Source organism: Carcharhinus amblyrhynchos, chromosome 24, assembly GCF_965287045.1.
Source record: "Carcharhinus amblyrhynchos chromosome 24, sCarAmb.v2.hapA, whole genome shotgun sequence".
Classification (NCBI taxonomy): Eukaryota; Metazoa; Chordata; class Chondrichthyes; order Carcharhiniformes; family Carcharhinidae; genus Carcharhinus; species Carcharhinus amblyrhynchos.
This window is the reverse complement of record NC_137347.1, coordinates 28,828,486-28,850,580: the sequence shown is the minus strand read 5'-3', so window position 1 is coordinate 28,850,580 and position 22,095 is coordinate 28,828,486. Positions and strand designations below refer to the sequence as shown.

Genomic DNA, 22,095 nt, shown 5'->3' with positions numbered 1-22,095 from the left:
AACAATCCCATCAAGGCCCTATCCCCACAACCCTAGCTGTCCCTGCTAATCCCCCTGAAACTAAGGGGCAATTTAATGTGGCCAATCCATCTAACCCACACATCTTTGCACTGTGAGAGGAAACTGGAGCACCCAGAGGAAACCCTTGCAGACACAAGGAGATTGTGCAAACTCCATACAGAGAGTCACCCAGGGCTGGAATTGAACCTGGGTCCCTGGCGCTGTGAGGCAGCAGTATTAACCATTGTGCCACTGTGCTGCCCTATACAGAGACTCAAGATAGACTGCCACTCCATGTCTGTATTGAAGGAGCACTACATGGGTTGGAGATGCTTTCAGTTGAGAATTGAACAGGCATCCAATCTACCCCCTCAGGTTGAAATAAAGATCCCATGGCACTATTTTGAAGAAAGTGGTGTTCTTCCTTGTGTGCCGGCCAGGGAAGCAATATTACTTTTGTTTAAAGAGCTGATCTGGTTATTAACACATATAGAACCTTACAGTGCGTAAGTTGTTTATCATGTTTCCTAAATTACGATCGTTATTGGCCAAAAATATCTTTGGAACATCCAACATTTTGAAAGGCACAATACAGATGAAGTTTTTATATGTGTTTTTTTTAAACCCTTGGATATAATGCACAGTGGTAAACCAGTGATTGTGAGTTAGGTTTAACCAGGACTTTCCCCTGGCATTTAGCTCTGATATAATAACATGTCAGTCTGGCTTGGATAATGAGTGCACAGTTTGCAGGCATGACATCTTTCTCTCTCCCTGTCTTTGGGCTGCTCCTAATATATTCATGATTTTGGCTTCAGTCTTTGAAAGCGCTGCCCTGGGCTATAAATTTGGTATGGAAAGTACAACTTGCTCACTTTGCAGTAACAGTTGATTATAGGCTCCCCAGGTGGCCTTGTGGATAATGGCACCGCCCTGTGTTACAGTAAGTCATGGAAATCAGGCAGGTCCCAGATTTAATCACTGGCCTGAAAGCAAGACTTGCATTTAGATGGCATTTTTCGCAACTGTTGTGTATTCATGTTATTTCTAGTCCCTTCTTGCTGGCAGCTTTTCAGTGGAACAGGGGTACTTTAAGAGTGCAACCACGTGAAGTCATTGAGGATATCATTGGCAATTTGCATGGGCAAAGGGGCAGTCTGTCTTAGCAGCTTGCAGTGTTAACATCCTTTTAATAAAGCTGTTTGTTTGAACTTCAACGCCTGCAGCCTATCTTTCAAAACCACCAGCCACAACTACCAAACATCAAAGTGCTTAAATTTACAGCCATTTCCAAGTGTAGTCACTATTGTAATATAGGAGACACGGTAGCCAATTTGGACACAGCTAACTCTCTCAAACAGCAATGTGATAAACAACCAAATAATTTGCTTTGTAATATTGATTGGATAAATATTGACCCGGACACCAGAGATGATTCCCTTTTGTCCTCACGGCAATTGTAATATGGGATCTTTTGTACCCACCTGAGAGAGCAGGCATTGCCTCAGTAGATCCCGCAACACCCTCTATATACTACACTGGCATGTCAGTTTTGACTTTTATCTTCATGTCCTGGAGTGGGATTTGAACCTGGGACCTTGTGAACCACAGTTGACACCACTGCGTGCTGTTGGCTAATCTCAATTTCTGTTTAGTCACTAGCCCTGTGTTTGGGACAAGGAGTGAGGGTGGAAAATTGGCCAATTCCTTATCCCATCCCTGTTATGTGTGTGGACAAGACTGGGAGCCACTCATGACAACCCCTATTGGATAGCAAATTGTGTGGATCATAGCTTCAACTTGTATTTATGTCGCACCTTTCAACATTTTTAATCAACCCGAGGCACTTAGTGGTGACTTCAAATGAAATCTGACACCAAGCCACATAAACCACATCTATGAAACTTTTCCCCTTGGGGGAATGACCGGGAGCATAGATTTAGGGTAAGGGGCAGGAGGTTCAGTGAGGATGTGAGAAAAACCTTTTCACCCAAAGGATGGTGGGAGTCTGGAACTCACTGCCTGAAAGGGTGGTAGAGGGAGAGACCCTCATAACATTGAGGAAGTATTTAGATTTGGGCCACACGGGCAAGATTCTCTGGTTCCGCCAGCAGTGCACCGCTACCTATGGGTTACCCCCAGTGTGGGGTGACGTCGGTGGGAATTCCTGTTGACAGCAGCGGGACCAGAGAATCCTACTGCTAGTAAACAATGTGCCGCCTCCTGCTGGCGGGGAACACATATGGCTGGAAGGCCAGAGACCATGCGCTTTCAATGCCAAGACATGAAAGACCATGGGTCAAGTGCTGGAAAATGAGATTAGAATAGTTAGGTGGTTTGTCTTTGACTGGCGCAGATGCGAACGGCCTTTCTCTGTGCTGTATACCTCTCTGACTCTTAAAGACTTATTAGGAAGGGTGAGTAGAAGCTTGGTCAGTGTGATATGTTTTAAAGAGGGTCTTAAAAGAGGAGAAAAGGATGAATTAAATGAATTTGATGAATTGAATTCTGAAGCTTGGACCCTTGCCAGCTGAAAACACAACTCCCGATCATGAGATAAATAGTGAGGGGTTCACAACCCCTCCAATCAAAATTGTTAGATACATTTAATAAAAAGCTCTTATTTTCCTTTAAATATTTTATTATAAACATTTTGGAGGTGTGGGAAAAGGTTATATACCCCAAAGCCAAGAATCATCCAATTGGTCAAGAGTCTGTTCATTCACGGACTGTGAGAAGCAGGGCACTACTCACACGCTGGACGTGCCAAATGACCAATGGCATGAATATGGGTTGGAGGCGGAATGGCATGCAAAGAAACTTTCTGGAATGACTCCAAGTTGGGTTGGTAACCCTAGTAAGTGGCGATTGTGGTAATGAAACTGCCTGATGGTTTCTTTGACCAGGTGAAGGACCAAGACCCTGCATTCAGCACCTACATCGACACACGAGTTTTGTTTTGGCTTTCTTACTTTATTACACATATAGTAATACATGTATTATACAAGTACTTTAGTACACCCACCCCGGACATACTCTCTTCTACCTTCTTCCATAAGGAAAAAGAAACAGAAGTCTGAGATCACGTACCAACCAGCTCAAGAATAGCTTTTTCCCTGCTGCTGTCAGACCTTTGAATGGATCTACCGCATATTAAGTTGATCTTTCTCTACGCCCTAGCTATGACTGCAACACTATATTCTGCACCCTCTCCTTTCCTTCGCAATGTACAGTATGCTCTGTACTCCGCACAAGAAACAATTTTCACTGTATACCAATACATGTGACAATAATGAATCAGATCAGGTAGTGTTTTCACCTCTGTTCATACAACTTTTACCCTAAATCATGTTTGCAAAGTTACCATTCTTTAGGCTTCCTTTTTGAGAATTTTCATGCAAGTCTCTTTTTTTTTGTTCATGAAACGCAGTCTCTAATTCCTGAAATGCAGAGTTTGAGGGCCTACCATAAATCAGAACTTGAAATGCAGCGAAGGACCTCATTTAGGTGCGATTTCAAGCAGTTTTTATTGGGGGTTATAAAAGGAAGTGAACAGCTGGGGTCAATGAATCTCTCTCTTCCCGAGTCCTTCGGTCGCATCGGGTCACCGAGCCTAATGATTCTCTGGCCATTTGGTTACGTGGTTGACAGGCCATTGAAAATGTGATTGAAAATCTGTACACAAGTCTGCGGTCTTCAGTCAATGAAACTGAGGTCAAAGAGTCAGAGCCAAATGAATAGCTGATTACTATTGCTAACACCACGAGCATTTAAATAATCAAGAAATGACAATGAATTGTAAAGAACTTGTACCAGGAAAATCCTGTTCATTTACATTACATCTACATGACGCACAGTTCTTGGTAACCGAGATCTGCAGTTCCACGATTTGTATTTATATAGTAAACAATCCCATGGTATGGGATTATCAGATATAACTTGACCCTGAGTCACATATTAGGACAAAGTTTCAGAAGCCTTGTCAGAAAGGTAAGTTTCAGGAAGTCTCTTACAGAGGAAAGAGACATGGAAAGATTTAAGGAGGGAAATCCAGAGCTTAGGGTCACGGCAGCTGACGGCTTGGTTCGCGTTGGAGTGATGAGAGTCTGGGATGTGTAAGAGGCCAGGGTTGGAGGAGGACAGTGATCTCAGAGAGTTGTATGTTTGGACAAGATTACAATTAAAGGAAGGGGCAATGTCATGGAGGGATTCAAAGTTAAGGCTGAGGATTTTAAAATTAAAGCATTCTTGGGCTAGGTAGGCCAACGAGCACAGTGGGTCATGGTGAACGGGACTTGGTGTGTGTTAGGATACAGGCAGCAGAATTCAGAATAAAAAGGACTGTGTGGCAGAATTTGAAACTCGACAGTTGAGAGGAGTTACTACAAAAAGAGAAAATGCTGGAAAATCTTAGCAGGTCTGACAGCATCTGTGGAGAGAGAATAGAGCCAATCAGGATGACGCATCCAGACACAATTTTGCTCTACAGTCAGACTTTTTTTTATTCATCCACGGGACATGGGCATCACTAGCTGTCCAGCATTTATTGCCCATCCCTAATTACCTGAGGGCAGTTGAAAGTCAACCACATTGCTGTGGCTCTGAAGTCACATGTAGGCCAGACAAGGTAAGGATGGCAGATTTCCTCTCCAAAGGGGTATTAGTGAACCAGATGGGTTTTTCTGACAATCGACAATGGTTTCATGGTCATCAGTAAGCTCTTAATTCCAGATATTTCTTATATTGAATTTAAATTCCACCATCCGCCATGGTGGGATTTGAACCTGGGACCCCAGAACATTTGCTGAGTTTCTGGATTAATGGTCTAGTGATAATACCACTAGACCATCACCTCTCCATACTGAGAGTTTCCAGCATGTTCTGTTTTTGTTTCAAGTTCCAGCATCTGCAGTATTTTGCCTTTATAAACGGAAATAGTAGTTCTGCTGCCATTTTAAAAGGTTATCCTTCTTGCCCGTTGCTTGTTTTAAAGTGGAGCCACAGGTGGACAGAGTGGTGAAGAAGGCATTCGGCATGCTTGGTTTCATTAGTCAGAACATTGAATACAGGAGTTGGGACGTCTTGTTGAAGTTGTACAAGACATTGGTAAGGCTACACTTGGAATACTGTATACAGTTCTGGCCACCCTGTTATAGAAAGGATATTATTAAACTAAAAAGTGTGCAGAAAAGATTTACTAGGATGCTAGTGACTTTATGGTTTGAATTATAAGGAAAGGCTGGATAGAGTGGGATTTTTTTCCCTGGAGTGTCGAAGGCCAAAGGGTGATCTTATAGAGGTCTATAAAATAATGAGGGACATAGTCAATATCTTTTCCCAAAGGTGGGGGAGTCTAAAACTAGGTTTAAGGTGAGAGGGGAGAGATCCAAGAGTCCAGAGGGGCAACTTTTTCACACAGAGGGTGGTGAGTTCTGGAACAAGCTGCCAGAGGTAGTAGTAGATGCGGGTACAATTTTATCTTTTAAAAAGCATTTAGACAGTTACATGGGTAAGATGGGTGTAGAGGGATGTGGGCCAAATGCGGGCAACTAGGACTAGCTTAGTAGTTTTAAAAAAAGGGCAGCATGGACAAGTTGGGCCAAAGGGCCTGTTTCCTCTATGACTCTAAATAGGAGGGGCTTGATGTTGGAAAAAGCATTGGGATCATTTAGCCACACAGACCACAGGGGAAATCAGATACAATCCACGGGCAGTGATAAACTACTTGATCTCAGCTAAGCTGGGGTCGTTCTCCGAATCCCTGATCTAGAAAAGAAACTCAGGCTGATAGATTTCCAATAATTCCTGCTGGAAGGGACATGTGTTGAAGATGGGTAAAGAGAAACTCTGTCAGCTTTGGGGTCTCCTACATCCAGAAAGCGTGCTTACAGAATCTGAGGATTCAAGTGATTCTGTTGACAGACTCTTAACTTCAGGAGAAGGGAAGGGAATTGAAAGGGAAAATGGGTCCCATGCAAAGACACTTCAAAAGGACAAGGTAACTCCAGGTGTACTTCCTCAGAATATCTCGGTGTAGCCTTTTGAGTTTTGAAGTTCAAGAATGGTTTATGCTCTTAGTTTCTCCATATCTATCAAGAGAAAAGAAATAGATTTTATCCAATTCTTGTTGGGACTACAGCTGGTTCAAGCTTCTTGGGCAGAGGAATCTACATTGAGGAATTTCAATAGGAATGTGAATGTCCTTGAGCGGATGCAGAAGAGATTTCCCAGCAGGAATTGGGGAACATGGCTACAAAGCTAGGAAGTGAGGTTGGGGCTGGAGGCTGAGGGAAGATCTGATAGAGTTGTGCAGAGATTATGAACTGTACAGATAAGGTAGATAAAGAAAACCTGTTCCAATAACTGATGGTGCAAGGACTCACGGACACAGATTTAAAGTTTTGGGCAAGAGATGCAGGTGGATGTGAAGAAGAAATCCTTTTTCTGTAAAGAGTGTTAATGACAGGGAATTCATTACCAACGAGGGTGGTGAATGCAGAAATGATCGACTCTTACAAAAAAATAGGGACTTGAGCAGCTAAAGTACTGGCAGAGCTATGGGGATCGAAAGAGGAAATGGGACTGACTGGATTGCTCCAAAAGAGCTAGCATGGATTCAGTGGGCTGAATGGCCTCCCTCTATGCTGCACTGATCCTATGACATAAACAGTCATCCATCTCGGATCTTCTAGGACCGTGAGATGACTGCGTTCCTTTAATTTTCAATCCCTCATTGCGTTTCTTGGATGCAAAAGGCCTTTCAGTCGTGAGTGCCTTTTTGCATGAGAATTCCAGTTGCCAGGGCACTGTAGTTTTTCAGTGCTGCCTTGTCATGACAGTAAGTGTTTGAGAATTCAGGAAAGCATAAACCCTGTTATGCTACCAGTTGGTAATGCATCAAGAGGCTGAACCACCCAGACTGCTTTATCAAAGTCATTTTGACCCAGAGGTCTTATTCTGTGGAACACCCTGTAACATGTATTGTATTCTGAATAGGAAAACAGACTTACTTATTATTTCTCCTGAAGGCACTGATTCTGTGGTCTGTGCACTGGGCGTACTCTGTTACTTTACCCTGCTGCCATTCCTTATGTCTGAGCCTCCATAATGCATATCTAACAGGGGTGCACAGCTGAACCTGGTCCTATCCTTCCTTCCCTACTTCCCCCACTGTCTACATATTCAAGTATTCAATGGTAGCAAAGAGCAGATTAGAGTCCCTGCTGACTTTCTTATCTCCTCCCTAGTCCAGCAGTGCTGATATTCATTACAAAATTCCATTTCTGGCAAAAAGTAACTCACCACCAGGGAGGGCCAAACTGTGATAACCGACATTCCTGGAGGTTTCATCACATGACTTTCCCCCATGCTCCAGCCATTTGTCGGCCAACACCTCCATCCATGTCTTACCTTCCTAAGTCAATTGGAAACCAAAATGACTCATAACCCAATTGATGATGTTTGACTGTCAACCAAGCAACCCTTTCCCCCATTTTCAATACTTGGATATCTGGTAAAGAGAAATGTTCCAACAATTTAAAAAATAATGGGTGGAGTTTCCTATTTTCGGACTGAAGAAGATGCTGAGGGCGGGAACGTGGAGTGTTTCCTGCTACTGTGGCCAGCAAGTAAACATACTATATTGGTGCCACATTGTAAATGCGTCCAGCATCACTGACCCACTATTGAAGAAAGAACGTAGACCTCCTGAAAATGAAGGTGGATTTCAGGGAGCTCTCTGAAACTGGATTTGGACCTCCTCAGGACACTGAATCCCCACCTGTGCATGTTCCCCTCACCCTACACATTTACCCTGCTTGTCCCCCTGACACTAGGGATCAATTTAGCATTGCCAATCCACCAAAGCTATACATCTTTGGAGTGTGGGAGGGAACTGGAGCAACCAGAGGAAACCCATGCAGTCACGGGGAGAATGTGCAAACTCCAGAGAGTCATAGACATTTACACTATGGAAAAAGGCCCATCGGCCCAACTTGTCCATGCAGTCCCTTTTTTAAAATCTTAAGCTAGTCCCAATTGCCTGCGTTTGGCCCATCTTATCCACGTAAATATCTAAATGCTTTTTAAAAGACAAAATTGTACCTGCAATACCCAAAGCCAGAATTGAACTTGAGTCCCTGGTGCTGTGGAGCAGCTGTGTTAACCATTGCGCCACCGTGCTATCCCAATAATCTGTACACTTCATTGTTTTGACATAAACCATTAGTCCTCAAGATGAGGAAATAGGCTGGGAGGACCAATTGAGCGGAATGACCTGTTTCTGTACCACTTATGCAATGTAGTTCTATGTAAAGCATCAAGGGTCTAATTAAAGTCATCCTCTGCTTTGATATTTGTTCTCATTTTCTAACTATGTCTTTCCCACATGGAGGGTGGAGTATGAAAAATTAGGCTGTGTTATGTCAGTCACTATAAAAAGCAAGAGAAAGTACAAAGATAGCACTGGTGATGGGGTTTGAAAGTGATTGTGGTCAAAAAGCCTGTGGTTTCATGCTCTATAAACTGTCTCATTGTGGCGTGCTGTTTTAAACAGATTCCCACTCAAGGGGAAAGAAACACTTTGGAGCCGTTTAACAGGACAGAAAAAAAGGTTCTGAACAGGAAATGTGGGAGATAAGTTTAAATGTCAGGCCAAAACCAGGACAAAAACTTTTATTGGAAACAGATAAAAGTAAAATGGAGATGGAACAGTAGGGAACTTGATCCCGATCTTCAGTGACATCAGTGTAGAGGGTTGTAGGACTGGAGGAGGTTGGGGAAATGGAGAGGGGTGAGGTTATTAAAGGGGTTTGCAAACAAGCATAAGAATTTTTAAATTAAGGTGTTGTTAGACGGTGAGCCTACCTAGGTTAAAAGGTCCAAAGATGTGCAGGTTAGGTGGATTAGCCATGGAAAATGTGTGGTGTTACAGGAATAGGATAGGGGAGAGGGGCTAGGTCAGATACCCTGTGAGAGAGTCATACAGACTCAATGGGCTGAATGGCCTCTTCTCTGTAGGGATTCTCTGATTCTGTGAGGTTGGCGAGGGGGTAATTGAGTGAATGGGATGGGCCTGAATTAGGATCAGTGCAATGCAGCTTTGGATGAGGCTCAAGTTTACGAGTTTAGTATTCTTCACTGAATGGCAATCTGATTTGATTTGATTTATTATTGTCACATGTATTAACATACAGTGAAAAGTATTATTTCTTTGTCACTCTACAGACAAAGCATACCAGACTTAGAAACAGAAAGGAACGCGTGCAGAATGTAGTGTTGCCATCATAGCTAGGGTGTAGAGAAAGATCAACTTAATGCAAGGTAGGTCTGCTAAAAAATCTGATAGCAGCAGGGAAGAAGCTGTTGTTGAGTCGGTTGGTATGTGACCTCAGACTTCTGAATTTTTTTCCCAACAGAAGAAGATGGAAGAGAGAATGTCTGGGTTGCATGGGGTCCTTGATTATGCTGGCTGCATTTCTGAGGCAGCAGGGAAGGAGGGAGACTCTCGTGACGGAGACTTGCATTTATGCCTGAGAATTGCCTTGTGTCTCAGCAGCTCACAATGTTGGCAATTCCCAGCATCTCTGTCAGTGCAGAAGGAGGGTAAGCAGGTCATCATTGTCATCAAGGCTACAGCTGTGGTGCAGTCCAAACAATGACTCACATTGTTGAAGAGTGTCTGCTAACTAAACTTAAAGGCAAGCTTAACAAACTCCATCCAACCACAAACAAGACATTGCTTGGCTCTGTGACTACACATATGCTAAAGAAATAAATCAAATTGTCGTGCAATCCTGACATTCATTGTGGCATTGAAAGCGCATAATTAAAACTGAATACTAAAGTGTCAGAGAAACATAGAAAATAGGAGCTGGACTAGGCCATTTGGCCCATTGAACCTTTTCCACCATTCAGTGTGACCATGGCTGACCCTCAATCTCCATGGTCTTCTCCCGCTCTCTCCCCACTTTAAATTCTAGAACTCTATCTATTTCCCTCCTAAATATATTCAGTGCCCTGGCCACCACAGCCTTCTGTGGTTGAGAAAACCATAGGTTCACCACCTTCTGAGTGAAGAAATTTCTCCTCCTCTCAGTCCTAAATGGCCTATCCTGTATCCTGAGACTGTGAGCCCTTGTTCTACATCCCCCAAACAAAGGAAACCTCATTGTTACGTACAGTCTGTCCATCCCTGTCAGAATTTTAGATGTGTTAATGAGATCTCCTCTCATTTTTTTAAACTCCAGTGAATACAGGCCTAGCTGACCCAATTTCTCCTTATACAACAATTCTGCCATTTCAATGATTAATTTGGGGAATCTTCCTTTCTTAGGTAAGAAGGCCAAAACTGCGCATATTACTCCAGATGTGGTTGCACCAAGGCCCTTTGCAGCTGCAGTAAGACATTCTTGCTCCTGTACTCAAGTGACTGAATGCATTGACCTGAACAGGTGCCGGACTTTGGTAACTAGGGGAATTTCACAGTAATTTCATTGCAGTATTAATGTAAGCCTCACTTGTGACTAATAAATAAACATTACTTTACTTACGTCCTCTTGCAATGAAGGCCAATGTACCATTCACCTTCCTAACTGTTTGCTGTACCTGCGTGCTTGCTTTGAATAACTGATGTACAAGGAAATTGAGATCCCTTTGTATTTCAACATTTCCCAATCTGTCACCGTTTAAATAATACTCGGATATTCTGATTTTCTTATCATGAGAATATAAATAGGACCAGGAGCAGGCCACATGGTCCCTTGAGCCTGCTACACCTTTCAATAAGTGCATAGCTGAATGCGTTAGTGGTTGTTGAGAAATCAAAGATAGATACTTCAGAAAAAGACTGGAGAGGCAATATTAACAAAATGGTACAATTTCAAAGCAGTAATAAGACATAGAGATGTGGGTCATCTATGCGTAAATCCTGGACAGTGGCGGCATAACTTAAACTGTGGTTTATAATAAATGCATGCTACCAGATTTTCCAGTTATTTTAAGCCTTTATATGTGGGCGGCAAAGTGGTTAGCACTGCTGCCTCACAGCTCCAGGAACCTGGGTTCAATTCCAGCCTCAGATGACTTTCTGTGCGGAGTTTGCCCATTTTCCCTGTATCTGCATGGGTTTCCTCCAGGTGCTCCGGTTTCCTCCCACCCTCCAAAGATGTGTAGGTTAGGCTGATTGGCCATGCTAAATTGCCCCTTAGAGTCGGGGGATAAGCAGGGTAAAAACATGGGGTTACAAGGATAGGACCTGGGTGGGATTGTTGTCAGTGCAGACTCAATGGGTCAAATGGCCTCCTTCTGCACTGTAGCAATTCTGCGATTCTAAGTCAGTGGTTATAGCGCTAGCTGAAATATTGTGTACAGTTATGGACAATGCACATTAGTAAGAATGTCAAGAACTTGGAGAGAGTGCAGAGGAGGTTTACTAGAATAGTTCCCCATGGGTTAAGAGAGTTCAGTTATATCATGAGATGAGAGAGGCTGGGATTGTTCTCTTTTAAATGAGAAGGTTAGGAGGAGGCAAAACAGAAAAATGCTGGAAAAACTCAGCAGGTGTGATGACATCTATTGAGAAAGAAAATAGGGTTAACGTTTCAAATCCATATGACTTCTTCAGGTAGCAGAAGCAGATTCAATCGTAACTTTCAAAATGTATTTGTGTGAAATTTCCCATTCTCTTCACACACCCAGTGGTGCACTAAGGCAGATTTTTGTCCATTTCCATAGCAGTAATTGCCGGAACAGGTCACTAGTCTGCTGCCTGGGGCTCATACATAGAGGGGTGCCGCTCCGGATCAAGCGTGGGCTGACCAGGAGCCTCTCCCACTCTTACCTCCAGCCATTGGCGTGTGTGGAAGGATTTGCAGGTTGACACTCAGCCTCTTTGACCATGTTATGAATGTAGCTTCCCTGGCCATCAAATCCTGGGTTGGGACTCGAGCCTGAAGCTTCTGGTTCAGAGAGAGGGACGCTACCCACTGTCCCACATGACCTCCTAATTTGGGTGAAAACTTAAGGGAAAAAGTAGAGTGAGGAAAGAGTGGGGGAATAGGAATATTTGGATTGCTCTACCCAAAAGCCTACACAGAAACATCAGCTCAAAAGGCTTCCTCTTGGCTGTGAGTTATTTTAAGATTATATTGACCCTATCATAATGTTAAAAACCCCAAAAGGTGGCATGGTGACACAATGGTTAGCACTGCTGCGTTACAGTGTTAGGGACCCAGGTTCAATTCCAGTCTCAGGTCACTGTCCGTGTGAAGTTTGCACGTTCTCTCCCTGTCTGCGTTGGTTTCCTCCAGTTTCCTCCCCCAGTCCAAATATGTGTGGGTTAAGTGGATTGGCCATGCTAAATTAACCCTAGTGTCAGGGGGATTAGCAGGGTAAATATGAGGGGTTTTGGGAATTGTGGTTAGTGGGATTGTGGTTGGTGCCGACTTGATGGGCTGAATGGCCTCCTTTTGCATGTAGGGCTTCTATGAGGCCAGCCCTCTCAGCCTTCTCTTTCCTCGAAACATGAGCTCCAACTTATTCATTCTTTCCTTTTGTGGTCGTAACCTTTCAGTTCTGGTATTGTCCTTGTAAATCATTTTGGGCTCTGTGTCCTTCAAAGTGATGTTAACTGAATTGCATGAATGGCGATGAGCATTTCTGAAAGAAATCTATTTCTAAGATTATCTGGAGTGTTGCACAATTGTGTCTTCAAGTGGTTTACAATGTTGAGGGATAATTGGGTGATAGTATGAAGATATGACAGTTTAATATGTTTTCGATGTTAATGCCCGGAATTCTCTGGCTATTCACACCATTGAGATTCTCTGGTCTCGCTGCAGTGAATGGAGATTTGCCTGAGCGCCCGATTCTCTGGAGAATTTCCGGTCAATGTGCTTGAATGGTTCTGAATTCTGTTTCCTTTCACGGTGGCTCAGTGGTTAGCACTGCTGCCTCACAGCGCCAGGCACCCAGGTTCGATTCCCAGCTTGGGTCACTGTCTATGTGGAGTTTGCACATTCTCCCCATACCTGCATGGGTATCTTCCAGGTGCTCTCGTTTCCTCCCACGGTCTGAAAGATATGCTGGTTAGCTGCATTGGCCATGCTAAATTCTCCCTCAGTGTACAGGCACCGGAGTATAGTGGCTTGGGATTTTCACAGTAACTTCATTGCAATGTTAATGTAAGCCTGCTTATGACACTAATAAGTAAACTTTACTTTGGTCACCCCATAGCCTCGCTCCAATTGATACAAGTGACCTCTTTGCCTCCCCAGATACCCCACCTCCACAACATGCACCTTCTCATCCTCTGAGCAGATTATTCTACATAGAAACATAGAAACTAGAAGCAAGAGTAGCCCGTCGAGCCTGCTCCGCCATTTATTACGATCATGGCTGATCACTGAATTCAATATCCTGATCCCCACAGTCTCGCTGTGTTTCTCTGTCAGACGTGTGTGGACTTGTCTCTGCTTCACCCTCATGTTTTCTTCCCTCCCTGTAAAAATGGATTGTATTCAGATATTTATGCAGCCAGAATGCTGTTAACGCTGCCTAGACACTGTTTGAAGAAAAGCAGGGAGTTTTCACCAGCTTTCTGGGCCAACACCCAGCAGTAAATTAACCTGATTAGGAGCAGCATAAATTGTTAGTTTTGAAATGGTGCTGAGTGCAAAGTGTTTGCTGCATTAACCCAAGTAACAATGGACTGCACTTTTTCTTAATTAAAGAAGTCTGAGGGGAGACCTGATTGAGATCTATAAAATTATGAGAGGCATAGACAGGGTGGATAGTCAAAGGCTTATTTCCCAGGGTGGAAGTGTCAGTTACAAGGGGGCACAGGTTCAAGGTGAGAGGGGGAAAGCTTAAGGGAGATGTGTGGGGGCAGTTTTTTATACAGAGAGTGGTGGGTGTCTGAAGCAGGCTGCCAGAGGAGGTGATGGAAGCAGGCACATTCGCAACATTTAAGAGGCATCTGGACGGATGCATAAATAGGGAGGGAATAGAGAGGTATGGATCCAGTGAGGGCAGAAGGCTTTTTCTTTAGTTTAGCTAGGGCATCATAATAAGAACATAAGAACATAAGAAATAAGAGCAGGAGTAGGCCATCTAGCCCTTCGAGCCTGCCCCGCCATTCAATAAGATCATGGCTGATCTGTCGTGGCTCAGTTCCACTTTCCCGCCCTCTCCCCATAACCCTTAATCCCCTCTCTTATCAAGAACCCATCAACCTGCTTCTTAAAAATATTTAGCGAGGCAGCCTCCACCACTTCAATGGGCAGAGAATTCCAGAGATTCACCACCCTTTGAGTGAAGAAGTTCCTCCTCAACTCCGTTCTAAACCGCCTCCCCTTTATCTTGAGGCTGTGCCCCCTAGTCCTACTGTCTTTTTTGAGCGGGAAGAGTCTCTCCACCTCAGACTTGGAAGGCTGAAGGGCCTCTTCCTGTGCTGTACTTTTCTTTGTTCTTTGTTTCTCTGCTGTCAACGGGGTTTCCCAGTGTTCACAATCTCCGCTGCCAGGAAATCTGGGGAATGTCAATGGGATCGGAAGATGCTGCCGGTGGAAAGAGCCTGAAAATCCCAGCCGGTGACTTTTTTTAGTGGTACTGAATATTAGTCACTGTGTTGTGAGGTCTCCTGAACAACAACAGCATCCTTCATTTATGTGGCGCCTTTAACGTTATTATAATTTCCCAGGAACATTATCAGGCAATATGAGACACCAAATCAAAGAGGAAACCTTAGGGCAGGTGATCAAACCCTTGGTCAAAGAGCTCAATTTTAAGCAAAGTTTAAAGTTTATTTATTTGTCACAAGTACGTTTACAGTAACACTGTAATGAAGTTACTGAGAAAATCCCCTAGTCGCCACACTCCGGCACCTGTGCGGGTACGCTGAGGGAGAATTTAACATGGCCAATCCATCTAAGCTGCGTATTTTTGGACTGTGGAAAGAAACTGGAGCACCCGGAGGAAACACAGGGAGAACTTCACACAGACAATGACCCAAGCTGGGGATTGAACCTGGGTCTCTGGCACTGCGAGACAGCAGTACTAACCATTGTGCCACCCCAGCACCTTAACAAAAGAGCAGCAGTGAGGTTTGGTGAAGAAATTCTAGAGCTTCCGCACCAATCAGCAGCTGCCAATTTCGAGGCGAAGGATGTAAGTGCCTCAGATGGCCAGCATTGGCAGAACCCAGGTCATGGACGGAAAGACTGGGAGTGCTTACAGAGAGATAGGGAGGGGAGAAAGCAGGGAGGGAGTTGAACACAGCACAGTCAAAAAACATGAAATTTCTAGTCTGTTTCTGTGGAAGGATATTATTGGTTAATTAGCACTGGGCAGTAGAATGAACAATAATTGAAATAACTATTCAATGCAAATGGTTCCTCTCTTGCCCTTGGAACATGATAGAAGGTTGTGGGTTCAAACCACAACTTGCGTCAATAATCAAAAAAATAAGCTTTGCATTTATGTAATGTTGTCCCAAAATGTTTCACAGCTGATGAAGTACTTTCGTAATCATTTGGCCAAAATTTTCTAAGAATATAACCGTATAGTTAATGGCGCTCCTGATAATATGTAATATGTGACAAAGATGAAATACCCTGTAAGTTGCAAATCATAGAATTCCTACAGTGAAGAAGGAGGCCATTCGGCCCATCGAGTCTACACTGACCACAAATCCTATCCAGGCCCTATTTCTGTAACCCCTCATCTGCTAGTCCCACTGACACTAATGGGCAATTTAGCATGGCCAATCAACCAAACCCACACATCTTTGGAGTGTTGGAGGAAACTGGAATACCCAGAGGAAACCCATGCAGACATGGGGAGAACATGCAAACTCCACAGACAGGGGCTCGAGGCTGGAATTAAACCCAGGTCCCTGGCCTGTGAGGCAACAGTGCTAACCACTGTACCACCGTGCCACCCAGTTGTACAATTAATATTACCGAACTTCTTTACTGCAGGTAGGATATCATTCTTAAAGAGTTTTAAAAAATTTAAAATGTGCTTCTTTCTGTTTAATTTTCTTTTCTCTCTATTTCTGTCCACGAATCCAATCTTTCTTCCCCTCTCTTTCTGTTATGACTTGACTCTGGTTCACCCCATTTCCTACACAGTTGTTTGTCCACTGCTTTCACAAACCTTAAATCTCATTGGGTAAGGAAAATGGTTGTTGGTACCGATGTTCACTCAGGACTCAATGCCTCTGACCTGCTGTTATCAGCTCACACTTCAGCAAGTTACTGAATTCACTTAGCAAAGATGAAGGCCATTTGGCCCATTATGCCCACACTGCCTCTTAGGGGAATGTAATGTAGGAATCACAGCAACCAGTTTACACACAGCCAGCTCCCACAAACAGCAATGAGATAAAGGTAATTTGTTTTTGTGAATAAACTGACGCTACAGTGCAGTGCCGAGGGACTGATGCAGTGTCGAGGGACTGATGCAGTGTCAGAGGTGCTGCCCAACTGCCCGTTTAACGGTTAGTCCATCTCAAAATAATTAATTGCAATTCAAACATTGAGGATTTCCGATCAATGTGATAAAAATTGTCAGGCACACACACAACTCTCGTCCTAACTCCAAATATAACAAGTTGATTAAATGTATCTCTGTGCTGCACTGTATTACCAACTTTCACAGTAACTTCATTGCAGTGTAAGCTTACTTGTGACACTAATAAAATAAACTTTAAAAAACTTTAAGCTATTGGCATGACATTTTTTGATGACTAGCTTTGACCTTTTCTCAGGGTTTGTTCAGTAATAGTGGCCACAGATAGCACTCTGAGTCAGAAGTTTGTGCAGATTTAAGTCCTCCTCCAGAGATTTGAGCACAGAATCTAGGCTGACAATCCAGTGCAGCACTGAGGGAGGTGCTGCACTGTCAGAGGCGCCATCGTTTTGATAAGATGCCAAAGTGAGTTAAACCCATCTGGCCTCCCAAGTAGAGATTTTTCAAAAAAATCCATGGCACTAAGTGGGGTAGTTCCTTCAGATGGACTGTGGTTCTTCCAGGGAACCTGCTCAACGTGTCTCCCTCCGTTGAACTAAAGAGAAAATATTGGGCCATTATCATATTATGGGATAGAGCTGCATGCTGATTAATCATAGAATCCCTTCAGTGCGGAAGGAGGCCATTTGGCCCATCGAGTCTGCACCAACGACAGTCCCTATCCTGTAACCTCATGTATTTATGCGGCTAATTTCCCTGAAACTCAGAGGCAATTTAGTATGATCAATCCACCTAACCCGCACATGGACTGTGGGAGGAAACCAGAGCGCCCCGAGGAAACCCTCACAGACACAGGGAGAATGTACAGACTTCACACAGACAGTGACCCGAGGCCAGAATTGAATCTAAGACCCTGGCACTGTGAGGCAGGCAGGTTAACTGCTGTGCCACTGTGCTGCCCAGACTGTGCTGCTATGTTTCCATATGTTACAGTAAAAAGTCTGACAACATATGTTACAACAGTGACCTCCCTTAAGGTGCCTCATTGGCTGTGAATTGCTCGGTGAGATCCTGAGATCATGAAAGGCGTTGTTATATAATTGCATGTTACTTCTGTTGGCTGCAGAGGATTCATTTCACTGGGTTTTGTGTAGTGAGTGTGCCTCTTGCTCGGAGACCATCACTCCCTGGTGCATTGTGAGATTTGGTTGCCTTTAAGCTAAGCCAGCTGACCTTCAGTATCAGCTCAGTGCTGGTGTTGCCGGTGCATTGGATTTGTCAGCGCCGAGAGACAAAATAGCTTTTAGAATCAAGTCCAGAGGCTTTGAACTGATCCACGGCATTACTTTGATTTATTTTTCAGGAGGATGCCTGAAGCTGAGAGGAAAGTTCGATGAGGCGTTCCGGTTGAGAGTCGAGTGCCTCGATAGCTGTACGCTGAAAGCTTTTTCCTCTACCTCGCGCTGTTTTCTGCAATAAAGAAATCACCGAGGAATCTGCGTTCTCAAACCCCTCCAAAACAATATTTAGAACGCTTTAGGTGACCTGATTTCGGTGACTTGGGAATGGGAGAGAGCATCTGAATGCTGGGCTTTGGCTTAGCTCTGGACTTGCCTCATTGCCCTGAGCCGCTAGTGAAGTGACGAGAATGAAGCCAGTCACTCCAGTTAGTTCCCCGTCGCCTCTCAGGCTCCTAAACAAAGGCCCTGAGTACCTACGCAGGCAGATGGAAAGCGACAATAGGGGCCGGACGCTGAGCGCTGTTGAGAGGCTTGAAGCAGACAAGCCCAAGTATGTTAAAAGCCAGAAAGCCATGAACACCAAACAAGAGCCTGTCATCAGTCCCTGTGCCTCTCCGCAGTCCCCTGTTCGAAACTGGGTCAGACCGGGTGTGGCGGACGATCCATGCCCAGACTTTGATGCCAGAAAAGAGAATGCCAACCTGGAACAGTTTAACAACGTCCGGAACATCTTGGCGGACAGGCCATCCCCCGACCCTGTGGTCACTCGGCGGACCACCTCCAAGAGAGTCATGAGGCCTGACTCCTTAATCATTTATCGACAGAAACGTGACTGCAAGACAGAGGGCAACGAGAACTCCAGGGGCTACAACTTCATCCGGCGCCTGTTCCAGGGTTCCATGAGGGACAAGCAAGCGAACGCCCTGGAGTTTCCAAAGATCATCCTGAAGGAGAACGGTAGGTCCTTCGCTGAAGGTAGCCCTCCACTGTCGCACATGTGTCGTCTCAGTGACAATGGAGCAACAAAGGCCGAGAATCATTGCGTCAATCTCTTCGTCCACAAAGAAATCGGAGGCTCCTTTTCTCCAAACCTTCACAAAACCAGAACGCAAGAACCGCCAAGCGATCCCTCTGACGCAAGTGGCCGAGAGGCTTTGAGAAGCAGGACTTTGCAATGCTCAAACTCGGCCCTCCTCTTGCGTAACTCAGTGGCCTTGTCAGAGGAAGAAAGATTTTTTAATTACTGCGGGCTTGACCCGGATGTGGCGGAGCATCTCGGGCTGGTGAACTCCTCTCCCGCTGCCTCAGACTCTATCCCACCCCGAATTCAGAACGTCAGCATGACGGAGAGCGATGGCAGCGAGTTGTCTCATGGCAGCAGAGGTGGTGAAGGCCTTTATGAAGAAGAAATTCATGAGCAGGTCTCATTGGGGATATCTGTCATTGAACGGAACGCACGGGTCATCAAGTGGCTGTATGGCTGCAAAAAGGCCAAAGAGGGACCAAAGGAGTCAACAGTGTAGACAGGAAAAGAGGAGAGATTTATAATTTACCCCAACATGCAAAGAGGATCTTTTCACCATAATACACTACTGCCTTGTTAATAACGTGGGGAATCGAAACAGATTCTGTCTTTAGCTCAACCATTTGGCACATATTTGAGAAGTTTTATTTTCTTAATTTAACTCCTAAACCTAATGTTCAGCTTTGGTCTGGAAGTTTTGGTTGAAGTAATTGAATAAGCAAGGGATGCTGAGTGCAAAGTTTAGTGGAGTATCAACCCTGAAAGGACGGGGGCTAGTGGGCTCTCCTTTATTGGAGTTTTTCATTGAGGTCAGGGTCTTGGGTGCTAGGGAGTAGACTGCTCTCATGCTCAGCATACACGTCACACACACCATACTCACTGTGCCCGCACACTCACCGTGCCCGCACACTCACCGTGCCCGCACACTCACCGTGCCCGCATGCTCACCGTGCCTGCACACTCACCATGCCCACACGCTCACCATGCCCACACACTCACCATGCCCACACGCTCACCATGCCTGCACACTCACCATGCCCACACGCTCACCATGCCCGCACACTCACCATGCCCACACGCTCACCATGCACACCACACACACCAAGCACACCACTTTCACTATGCACACCACACTCACCATGCCCGGACACTCAACATGCCCGCACACTCACCAAGCACACCACACACACCAAGCACATGCACATGTGTGTGCACATGTGCATACACACACGTGTGTACACACACGTACATGTACACACACACACGTACACACCAAGTGCACAGGCACACACCAAGCACACCCAGATCCAATACAGCATGAATTATAAAGAATGATTTCTATTGTATGCCCTGAAGTACTTCACAGCCAATGAAGATTTCAGAAGCATATTGCTGTTGTAATATGGGAAATGTGTTAGCCAATTTGCACACAGCAAGCTCTCACAAATATAACTGTGACTGTAACCACCTGTTTTGTTACTGATAGAAGGATTAATGTTGGTCAGACACTGGGAAGAGCACCCCTATTCTTTAGTATAGCACCATGGGATCTTTATTCATCTGGAGACAGACCAGGGCCTTGATTTTGAGTGCCATCCTACAGTTGACACTCCAGCACTCCCTCAGTTGTGCATTTGGAGTATCAGCCTTAATTTTGTTTCCATGTCTCTGGAATGGGCCCTGAACTCACAACTTTTTGCCCCTGGGGTGAGAATGCCAGTCACTCGATACAAAGTGTAATTTAGAGATAGAGTTCCTCTACAATTTCCCCACTTTGTCTCTGACACAACCACACAAGAACAGTCTTTACCGTAGCAACGTGTCCATCTCCAAGTGAGTTTGTCAAATCAGGGGCAGCCCTGTTGCCCACCCAACACTGGATTGTGACTGCCCAGACTGATCTCTAGTGGGAACATGTCGGAAGAAGTGTCTTTCATTTCCTGGGATGAATTTGAACCCACTCCCTGGAACAATTGGGCACCTTTAAGCAAAATCCCAGTGTTTGCACCAACACTTGTTCATGTATTATAAAAAACATGCAGCAAGAGGTTAAAGGAAGTGTGGATCCTGAAACTGAAGCCCCTTCACAGTGCTTCCCAAATACAACTCTGACAATTGAATTAAATGGAAATCATTTCTCAGTTGAATCTAAAAGTAAAGGGGCATTTTTTTTCTGGAGGAGTTTAAAGCTTTTACTTTCAAAGCTAAACTTTATTCATGAAAATAAAAAAAATGAAAGCAGTGTTTGATTTTGGTTGATTTCTTGCCAAGGGGAAAAATGATGTCTAATTTATTCTGTTTCTGATGCGGTCATTGTACTCAAATAACAGGTTTGTTTGTTCCATCGAAGAGAGACTGAAGATTTCTCTTTAATTTCAATGTTTCTTCCTTTCCTCTCAGTGCTGGTGGTTCCTTCATCTTCCTGTGCTGTGTGAGTATCACGACCTTAGGTGCCATTGCATTGCAACCTAACCTGACCCAATTCACAACCGAATATTCACACACATGAACTTAGTAGCAGGGGTCACTAGAGCCCTCAGCCCCGACACCCTAAACCGCTTCATCTCCCAGCTCAGCTTTCCTGGGCCTGTAGAGGTGTCCCAGTTTCCTGCCTTGGTGTGATTGCATAGACTGTACAACATGGAAACAGTCCACTCGACCCGTCTGGTTTATGCTGGTCTTTACTCCACACAATCTCCTTACACTCTATTTACCATTCCCCTCCCGCCCCCAACCGTGCACCATGTTCCTCTTCACTGGAATATCAATCAACCTCCCCTTAAATGCATCGCAGCTCTCTGCTCCAACCACCCCATGTAACACACCACCCCGTGTAAAGAAATTCCTTGTTCTTTGGCTGGGATTTTCCAGTCCCTCCTATAGCAGGACTCATTGCAGTCGGGAATGGAAAATTCGGAGATCTAACCAAAAATTCATTGACAGCTGGCAACGCTGGAAAATCCTGGCCATGGGTGCGGCTGGTAACCAGGAAGCATGACAAGTGAAAGAGAGGTGAGTCCATTGGCTAAATGCATTTACATCACTGGATGTGAGGCAGATGAGGAAGAGTGATATCTGGGCCCAACAATCTTCCCTCTTAAACCCAACCCTACCCTCCCCCCCCAGAATTAATTGCCTTCTCTGACCACAAGACACCTCCATCTCGCACTGATATCTCTCCCTGCCTCCCTTCCTGCTTCGCTATCATCTCCTCTTGCTGCAGGCTTTTGTGCCAATGAGGCAGGTAGCCAGCTTGTTCATCAGATTGGCAATCAAGCTGGCTTGAAATAAAATGAAAAGCATTGCAGGAAACTTACACTTCTGAATTTCCCATCCTTAATTGCTTTCTCCTCCACGTTC

The 22,095-nt window shown here is 44.7% G+C and overlaps 1 protein-coding gene across 2 annotated transcripts in view; it reads left to right on the top strand.

Annotated features, from left to right (window-relative positions):
* The window catches only part of fam110d (family with sequence similarity 110 member D), a 50,356-nt gene extending 30,767 nt beyond the window's left edge, over nucleotides 1-19,589 (top strand). For both annotated transcript variants that reach the window (XM_080211332.1, XM_080211331.1), the window contains exon 2: nucleotides 17,834-19,589. In XM_080211332.1, the coding sequence (XP_080067458.1) occupies nucleotides 18,119-19,234 (1,116 nt within the window). In that variant the 5' untranslated portion in view covers nucleotides 17,834-18,118 and the 3' untranslated portion in view covers nucleotides 19,235-19,589. The remainder of the gene's footprint in view (nucleotides 1-17,833) is intronic.
* Nucleotides 19,590-22,095: the final 2,506 nt, after the last annotated feature.